The sequence below is a fragment of the Camarhynchus parvulus genome, chromosome 5 (assembly GCF_901933205.1).
Source record: "Camarhynchus parvulus chromosome 5, STF_HiC, whole genome shotgun sequence".
In the NCBI taxonomy this organism is placed as follows: Eukaryota; Metazoa; Chordata; class Aves; order Passeriformes; family Thraupidae; genus Camarhynchus; species Camarhynchus parvulus.
The window spans coordinates 38,339,435-38,349,035 of record NC_044575.1 but is presented as its reverse complement, the minus strand read 5'-3'; the positions used below and the strand labels follow the sequence as shown (position 1 = coordinate 38,349,035).

Here is a 9,601-nt window from a genome sequence, read left to right as displayed (position 1 = left end):
CAGAAGAAACTGAAAGTAATTAAGCAGCAAAAGCTGTTAAAAATTAGCCAGCAGCTGGCAAAATTCAGCACTGTGTTTGCCAAAAGACAGACAGCTGTTTGCACCTCAATCTTCAATTCAGGAGGCCCAGATTAAAAGCACATACTACACTTAGTTCTGTGGCTGAAGACATCGTGGTACTATGGAAAGAAACCCTAAATCCTCTTGAGGAGGGCAAATGTGACAGCTTTTGCATAAACCAGTGGATGGTGTCATACACAGCTCAATCCCTCAGTTTTATTGTAAATTAAAATAAAAATTCAAAGATTCAAGTAAGTCACAGTCCTTTTAAGGGCAATGCATTCATAGGCAAGCTGCTGCCAGGCAGACTGACAACAGATCACTTGCTGGCAAAAGCCATGATTTGCTCCTAAAAGAGAAGAAAAAGAGAAGTAATTCATAAGCATGTGTTTTAGAAAGAACCTTTAGGCACGTTCCCATTCATATAAATGAACAACAGTTCTTGGCCAGTCTTTCTAGCCACACACAGAGAACCTATCCCTATGTCCTAGAAAATTAACAAAATTGTAGCATTCCTGTCCTTCCCAAGTAGTGTAAAACTGGTATTACCAATGGGTTCTGTGCTCAGAAAAGACATTTTCATTTGTTTTTTTCTTTTCAACAGAGAAAGAGGAAAAAAACTTGTGAGCACTGAAGCAGCAGCATAGTCTTCCTTAATGAAGACAGTGTGCCAGTGGCAGCTGCTCTGCCTTAGGAATGTACAGATTTTTAGTTGAGGAAGTGTCTCAACTGTGACCATGACACAAAGGAAACAGGGCAACTGTGTTTAATATGAAGATGGAGAATAAATGAAGTAAAAATTGAAATCCAAAGATGAGAATCTAATTTGCTGGTGCTTGGGAGCTTTGAGAGCAGAGGGCTTAAGGAACCTCACAAAAATCCAGCAACTAGGTCAAGAGGGTGAGAAGTTCAGGCAGATGGGCTGCAAACAGAGGTCTAAGACAGAAACTCCACACCACCGCCTTCCTCAGGTAATTCCCATTTTAGAAACTTGAACTTCTGCCACGAGGGAACAATTCACAAGGCAAAACAGCACAGAAACAGTTAACTGTGGGCTGCACACAGCATCTGGGAAGTCATCCCATCTCTTAGTGAACATGTGTCTTCACAGTCCTGTTTTCTCTGTGCATTGCTGGAATACAATTCAAGGTTTGACACTAATTCCATAGCAAAATAAAGCCAAAGACTTCTGATGACCTCCAACCCCTAATTACTGATACAGAATATAAGACACTTAGATCTTTTATATCCCTTGTGCTGGCAGGGGGGGAAAAAAGTCTCTACTGAGTCATCAGTTGTTTAGGAACTTCTCAGGCCCATTCAGGACACAAACCCCCCAGTTTAAACTGGTATTTTCCAACCAAAAATGTTTCATTGAAAACAAAGATCTTTACATCTTGTGCATATTTCATAAATAGTTTTGGACAATTCCTACAGCCCTCACTGAAGTGAGATCCTTACTTTGACAGGAGGCAGGGCATTTGTTGCTTGCAATCCCCATGTCCTCAGCAACACCAGAGGAGCCAGTGTGGTAGAGTACAGCCTTTTTAGCACATCAGTAGCAGCTATCAAGGAGACATTATGCCTCTGACGTTCTGTTTCAAACTTGAGGAGGTGTTTTAAGGAGCCTGGAAGAGATAATTGAAGGTTTCTATTACACTTGACATGCCACAAACAATTGTGCATCTTATCTATAGAGCAGTTTCCTCTGGGAACTGAAAGAGAGCAGAGAAATGGTCCATCTCAATAAAGACCTCTTTCCACCAGCTAGTGCTCTTCATCTCGCCACATCTCTAACTGCCATCCTGCAGAGCTTTATTTTTTTTTAAGCAGCTTTAAGATTCGTGGGATGGAAACTGCATCCAAGAATCATGAACTGCTTTGCTTCCACAAAGCTTTCAAACACAGGACAGGAGCATGCTAACCAGAGGTACTGCAGCAAAGGCCTGGGAGGACTAATCTTTTACTGCCCAAATGTTGGCTTGGAGCCTTACCCAGATCGCTCCCGTTGAAGGCTGCTGCACTGAGGTGATGAGCTAAACATGCAATATCACCAAAGCCCAGGTTCACTCCTTGTCCTGCAAGTGGATGGACTCTGTGTGCTGCATCCCTGGAGCAAGAAAAGACAGAAATTTATTTCCCTTCTTGAAGAAAGCCACAGTGGCTGACAACCCCAGAAGGGATCAGTGTAGCACTCCTCACCTCTTTGCAATGAACCACCTTAGAGCAGCATATGCGCTTTATCCAGTACCTCCTTGCATGCTATGCTGAACTACCTGACTGCCTCTCCAGTTGTAAGAAGCAAGACATAGGGGAGGTAACAAAAAGCAGGTCTGAAAGGAAAAATTATAAAGAGGTGACTAGCCAAAGTCCTCTCAGATCACACGTGGAACAGGCCTTTATGCTTTTGTAAGTGACCTCAGCACAACAGGAGCTCTGTCAATGGCACATTGCACAAACACAAAGTGGACAGACACGAGTATAAAGGAGAGGTGGGATCATCATTGAATGGAAACACAATCGGATTCTCCTATGAACAGACTTATCTGTAAAGCTTAAAGACAATCATTGCTGTGAGAGTCACAAAGTTAAAGAAATTAGATTAAGTTTTGATATGAAATGCAGGATCATGTGCTTTACCAAGCTATAAAGCACAGTGCGCTCCCAAGCATAGAGTAGTCCATAGGTTGGAAAGATGAAAAGCGCACCACACAAAAGTGTAGCACAGCATCCAAGAATTACTAAAAGCTACCACCATACTGCAGCTGGGGCAGAGAAGAAAGTACATGTGACCTCAGAATATAAGAAATGAGGTATTTTCCTGTTCGAATAGGCTACCATACAAAAGTCTCTGACATCCCACATGCAGTCATTTTTGTCATTTATGTTCAAAAAAGGTGAGTTTAAAACTCAAAGTGGTGCTCAGAATGGCTGGTATAACGTAAGGGGAAGTACAGATCCAGCATGAGATACTGGATTGTTTCACTGAACTGTACAAACAAGGAAAGGGAAATAATTATCTTTCAATTTACACAGAGAGCAGAGATAATGGGCAGAAAGCTACTCACACAAAAGGACAGCAGGGCACACAGAACAAACCAGATCTGGGTAAAGTCAAACTGGAACAATGTATCATTTCTAACATCTAATTTGTTGACGGGGAGTTGCTGTCCTCAGGTCATTTCTAACCACATGCCACTCGCCCACCCAAGGGCGGTGCTGAGCACCTTACCCGATGAGAGCCACGCGGGGCCGGACATACTCTGTGGCGTGGCCCAGTCCCAGGGGGAACATGGCCCGGCTCTCTGCATCCACCTCAGCAACACTTGGGGGTAGCTGACGGACTGCAGTCCCCGAGGGCTTCAGCAGTGAAATGGCAGAACGAAACACGGCCCCAGCAGTGTCAATGAAGTCAGAGTGGTTTATGTTGCTCCACTGAAACAGACAAACAAATCTTTGGAAGCTGACCCAAACTAGACCCATAAAAGAACCCAGCTGAAAAAAAATCCGAGTTCCAAATACTGAATTTTAACCACTTGGACAAAACTATACAGTAGAAAAAACTATCTTCACCATTTTAGGACATAGAAATTTCCAGCTAGGATGAGCCCACTCTTCCTACCTTTTGGAAATTTAGGTTAATTTCTGTGACTTTCAGAACTAACCTAATTCAGTCCCAAGGGGTCATCTTTTCTTTGCTAACTGCCTCTTTAATATCATTCTCACCAGAGGAAGGAACTTCAGAATGCACCTCTCCCATTACTGTTTTTTAGCTACAGAATTCTGTTCTATTTCTTAAAGCCTCTTCCCTGTCACGAGGCTGATACTCACAAAGGCAGAGTTGATGCTATCCACAAAGCTTTCCTCATCCATGGCAAGAAGTTCCGATGCATGGTCATGAGATGTAGACCACACCAGAGAGCTGGCAGTGTCAGACAGCTAGTTTAAGAGAGTGTCAGGGATAAATATCAAGAGAAAAAGAAACAAAAATAAATATTCAGTGCAAAGACTTCCCCCCTGCCCTGCCTCCCACCATCAGTCCCTCTGAAAATTACAGTTCCTGCCCAACTTGCTACAAGTGGGAAATGCCAAGGATAGAGGGAGATGGCAGGAGGGGAAAATGCAATAAATGAAGAGCGAAGGGCAGATGCGCAAATTCTTAAGAGACAGAACCAACACACCAAGGCATGGACAGAAATAAAGTTACTAGACTACAAAAATTTTAAAAAACATTTTAAAAACTACAAACACCTTACCGGAAGAAGCGCAATTGGCCCAGTGGGAAGGAACCGCTGCCATGCTACATTGTTGTCTGTAGCCTACAGTGGAAAGAAGCAAGTGGGCAGCAAGCCAGATCACCCTCTTAGGTTCTACAGCTTATGGAAGAGTCAGTTTAGCAGAATTTTACCTCAGATAAATGGAGAGTTGCCACCACAGCTGACTGGTCATACTGATGTTCAATGTTCTTAATTTCAGCTTCCTTCCGGACCATAGAGTTATGACCATCTGCACCAATCTGTAAAACAAAGAGATGCACAGCAACTTCTTCAGCAGCTCCTAGAAACATTAGGAGCTAGTATTTCACTCTAAAAACCTCAGACTGCATCTGTATATTGTCTGTTCATTCAGGAAAAAAACAATCCCCCCAAAACCAGAAGAGGTGGCCCCTTCTGCTCTTCTCAAATTCAGCAGCATCTCCTTGCACCAGGCAGAGAGAAGGCCATGCCCAGTGTCACACACCCTCACAGACAGGGCTAGCCACTCATGTCACTCTAGCACTCCACATGGGTGGAGTGGCACACATGGAATTGGAACAAAATCCAGTGGAAAGGACTTGGGTTAGGGATGATGCCTTATCAACAGAAATAAAGAGCTTAGTTACCAGCAGCTTGGTCTGAAGTCTGCGTCCATCAGCTAACTCAACTTGGACCCAAGGGCTTGTGTCACAGCCATGGGAAGGAAGGGGCCAGGTGTACCCAACTGCTTTGCTGCTGTAGAAGACCTCCACGCGGTCTGATCGGAACACAGAGTACCATGGTCATGACATGGACAGGAAAAAGGAAACATTGCTACAACAGCCAAGGCCATGCAGATGTCTTAACAGCACCCTAGCAGCTCACCCTACAATTCTCAAGGCACCCCAAAAAAACAGATATGGACAACCCCTTGTCACTGTAAGGCCTGCTCTGGACAAGGAGGTACAGATTTTTTAATTAAGTCCAATTTTGAAGAGACTGTATTCTGGAGAACTACATATCCAAGTGCTTTCCTGCTCTGTAGCCTTTGGAAGTCAGATTTCTCCCTCCTTCCCAATTCCAGAAGGTGCCCATTTCTCAAGAGTTACTTGTTAGATGAATTTCTCCCTCTCAAGACTTAGCACACAATAGAAGGCAAGTAACTGAAAGCTATCTGCAGGAAATAAAACATTGAAGAAGTTGTCCACTACCTGCTACTGCATCTAACTGTTTTGTGAGAGCAGACATAATGACATCATTCTCCACTATGTAACCCATGTCATCTAAGTCATCTTTCTCAAAAACGATCATGGCTTCTGAACAAGCATCCCACACCTACAAAGAAAAAATATATTACATGAAGCTATGTGATAAAGAAGTTCATTTCAGGGACTTAACAGCAAAAAGACACAGTAATGTAGAAATATAGAACTAGACAAAACACCCTGGATTACTGTCCATTCCCAGCTACTAAAGTGCACCACATAACTAATTTCATTAAATTATTTAGCTTAAGCTAAAAGTAATTCCAAGTCAAGTTTTTCATCCCTACTTTTCTGTTACATAATTGACATAGGAAGCTATGCTACAACCTTGCTGTAGGTTAACCCCAGCAGGCAACTCAGCCCCACGCAGCTGCTTCCTTACTCCCCTGTACTGAGATGGGGAAAAAAACTGAAAGGGTGAAAGTACAAAACTCATGGCTTGAAGTAAATGCAGTTTAATAGGAAAAGCAAAAGCCACATGTTCAAGCAAAGCAAACCAAGGAATTAATTCACTGCTTCCCAAGGGCAAGCAGGTGTTTAGCCATCTCCAGGAGAGCAGGGCTCCATCAAGCATAACGGTTACTTGGGAAAACAAACACCATCCCTCCAAACTTCCCATCTTTCCTTCTTCTTTTCCTCAGCTTTTATTGCTGAGCATGACACCATATGGTATGGATTATCAGTCAGGGTCAGTTGTCCAGCCTGTGTACCCTCCCAGCTTCTTGTGCACTCCCAGCCTGCTCACAGGCAGGGCAGTGTGAGAAAGCTTTGGCACTGTGTAAGTGCTGCTCAGCAATAGCTAAAACACCCTTGTGCTATCAACAGTTTTCAACACAAATCTGAAACACTGTTCCATACAAGCCACCATGAAGAGAAGAAACTCTATCCCAGCCAAACCAATACACCCTTTACCTTTATTTCCTGGCTAATACCCAAGCCTCCATATCTATAGCTGCCATTAGGAATCCACCTTTCAGCCTGTAACATCAAGGCCCTGAGGACAGGTATTTCTGAGCAGACTGCTACCCACAAAAAAGGGACAGAAATGAACATAAGTATGACCCACCCTTTACCATAGAAAGAAAAAACTTTGTGCCATTTATGCAAGTACTTTTGAGAATTCAGAGTAGACAGACACAAGGTGTATCTGCAGCCCTAAGGCACCTGCATTCGCCGGAAGGGTTTGAGTCTCAGGCTGCAGACATGATCCCAGGCACCACAACCTGAAAGAGAAAAAGGACAGAAATACACAGAGATACAGGTTCACATGGGACACTGAGACCAAAACTAAACTGAAGCTCACTCCACACTCTCCTCCACCCTTCCCTGACTATGCTCAGGCTTGGCTTGCACCATCCCTAGACAGCGCCAGGTCTGCCTCAGTGCTATCCCAGCTCCAGAATCACATTGTTTTATTGTTAACACAAGCCAGCGGGAAAGAAACAAGAGCTCTCCACGAACCTCTAACCTAACAGACAGCTCTCACTGTCCCATCACTGGGTAATAAAACAGACATAGAAATGCACAGCCATTATTGTAGAGAACATTTCTTTCTCCAAAAGGAATCAAGGCTCAAATATCTCTTTAAAATGACAATTAATCCTCATTAATTGAGGACTGAGTTACCAGCCTACAAAGCACTAAGCTTCTTTTTGAATAGAACATTCTAGGTGCTGTAGAGAGCACCTTACAACCTTTCACTAGCCTAAAGTCACAAATATTTATATAATAACAAATCAGATACCAAGATACCAGAACATAGATCCTTGTTATCAAGAGAATTTGGATTTAATCACCTCAACTCAGCATGTAGAGACAAAGGCAAATAATCCTACTGATGTTAAGGTGAAGGCAACACATGGTCAAAGGGGTTTTTGTTTCAACAAAACCAGCTCAAATATAAATGTTAAAAATGCAAACAACAAAATCATACTTACTGCTTAGGAGGGTTGCTGATCCTGGGGAGATGGAACTGACCCTGTTGCTGTAACTGTCTGGCATGTGATCATATTCTTTCCTAGGACCCGCCTCCAGCAAAGCAATCTTTTTATCATGGAAGTGGATGTCATGCCCTAAAATAAGCAAATACATGCTTTGATACAATGTTCCTGCCAAAAATCTCAAAAACAGAACACCTGAGTTTTTGTAATAAGACAGAGTAGATGCAACACTTAATAAAGAAATACATATACAGTACAGGTTTTGACCAGGCAGGTCAACTTTTCTATGTTAAAGCTTTATGACTACAGCCCTGTTACTGAGATGGACGACTCTTTTGCAGCTAAAGCAAGGATTACATATTTCCCTTTTACATAAAGCTTACATTTTTGTACAAATTTGTGCAATTTTAAAATGAAAATTTATTACTGGAGTATTATCAAGATAAATCTGCAATATTTACTCCATGTTAACTCCAGAACACATTTTCCAGAGCTTAAACATAAATTTTCCTTATAGAAGAAGAGATCAAAATAAAACTTCTGTGATACGTAGCAATGATGCATTAATATTTTCCCTGCCCTCACATTCTGACAATGGAACAGCACAGCCACTTTAGACTTTAAACTTCCACATAAAAAGAACTGAAAAAAAAGAAAACTCAAGTGAAGTGTAAAACACTGCAGCTGAGCTGGCCATGCTTGCAGCATCCCAACCACCACAGATGCAGAAGGCACTGAGGACAGAAGTGGTGTCCTTGCAACATCTAGAGTTTACTACTACAGCAGCCCTAGCGACAGCAGTGTCCTGGGCATAATCTCTAGGTTATGCACAGTAATAACCTCATCTCCTGAGAGGTCCCAAACCTGCTTGTCAGCCTTAGGCACCCCTGCTGGAGGGGATCCTTATGCCATCCCAAATCCACTGGGCTCCTGTTTAACAATACAAGCAGAACTTAAGCTTGCACGGTAAGCCCTTATACTTGCAAAGCACTTATTGCTCAGCATCTCTGATCTTCTGGGCACTATTTCTTTTAGGTTTCTGTCACTACTGCACCCTTCTGAATCCACGTTGCAAAGAAAGGAGCAGCCAGTACTCTCAGGATCTCTAAGGATACAAAGTAAGCAGAAATCCATTTTAACTTGGTATTCCAGTGTTTAAAATACCGGGTTAGAGAATGAAACTTGAGATCAGATGATAATGATTAGATGGATGGAGCACCTCTTCTACGAGGAAAGAGTGAGCAAATGTGGTTTGTTCAGCCTGGAAAAGAGATGACTTAGGGGTGACTGAATTGTGGCCTTACAGTACCTGAAGGGAGCCCACAAGAAAGACAAAAAGGGACTTTTTACAAGATCATGTAGTGACAGAACAAGGGGGAACAGATCCAAAGTGAAAGAGAGTAGGCTTAAATTATATATTAAGAGTAAGTTCTTTGCTGTGAGGATAGTGAGGCACTGGAACAGGTGTAAATGAAGAGAAGATGTAAGTGTCAGAGAAGATGTAAATGTCCCAACCCTGGAGGTGTTTGAGGCCAGGCTGGATGTGGCTTGGAGCAACCCGGTCTGTGGAACGTGTCCCTGCACACGGCAGGGAGTTGGAACTAGGTGATATTTAAGGTCCCTTCCAACCCATTGTATGATTCTATATACAGAAAAGCATTTTGGCTAAGGGTGACATTATCCGCCAGCTATTTAAGGATGAGCATGTTTGACAGGAACACCACAGTCTATAAAACTCCAGCTAACGGCCCCATTAACAGCTGTGCATACACACAGATACGGCTTGGCTCATCACTGACCGGCTCACCAAAGAGCCTCAGGCGAACTTTAGAGCAGGATCAAGGATCCCTCAGCAGGTCCCGGACACTGAGATCCTGTACACGGTTACCTCACACTGCGGGGAGTGGGTCACAGCCTTACCCAGCACGGCGGCCATGGCGCTCCCGACCATGCCCCCGCCCGACACCACCACATCGTAGAGCGGCGGGTTGGAGGCGGCAGAGCGGAGCAGGGCGCGAGGCCCGGGCCCGGCCCTGAGCCGCGCTCCGAGCGGGGCCAGCAGCGCCCGCCCGCGCAGCGCCGCCATCGCCGCGGAACTGAC

The 9,601-nt window shown here is 43.7% G+C and overlaps 1 protein-coding gene across 1 annotated transcript; it reads right to left on the bottom strand.

Moving 5' to 3' along the window:
• Positions 1-246: 246 nt before the first annotated feature.
• Positions 247-9,595, bottom strand: COQ6 (coenzyme Q6, monooxygenase). The gene is made up of 12 exons (XM_030949176.1): positions 9,421-9,595; positions 7,498-7,632; positions 6,725-6,783; positions 5,507-5,630; positions 4,943-5,073; positions 4,469-4,576; positions 4,317-4,379; positions 3,892-3,999; positions 3,293-3,495; positions 2,055-2,170; positions 1,522-1,688; positions 247-409 (listed from the first exon to the last, which is right to left on the bottom strand). Exons 1-12 carry the CDS (start codon positions 9,584-9,586, stop codon positions 380-382), a joined length of 1,410 nt encoding a protein of 469 aa, XP_030805036.1. The 5' UTR covers positions 9,587-9,595; the 3' UTR covers positions 247-379.
• Positions 9,596-9,601: the final 6 nt, after the last annotated feature.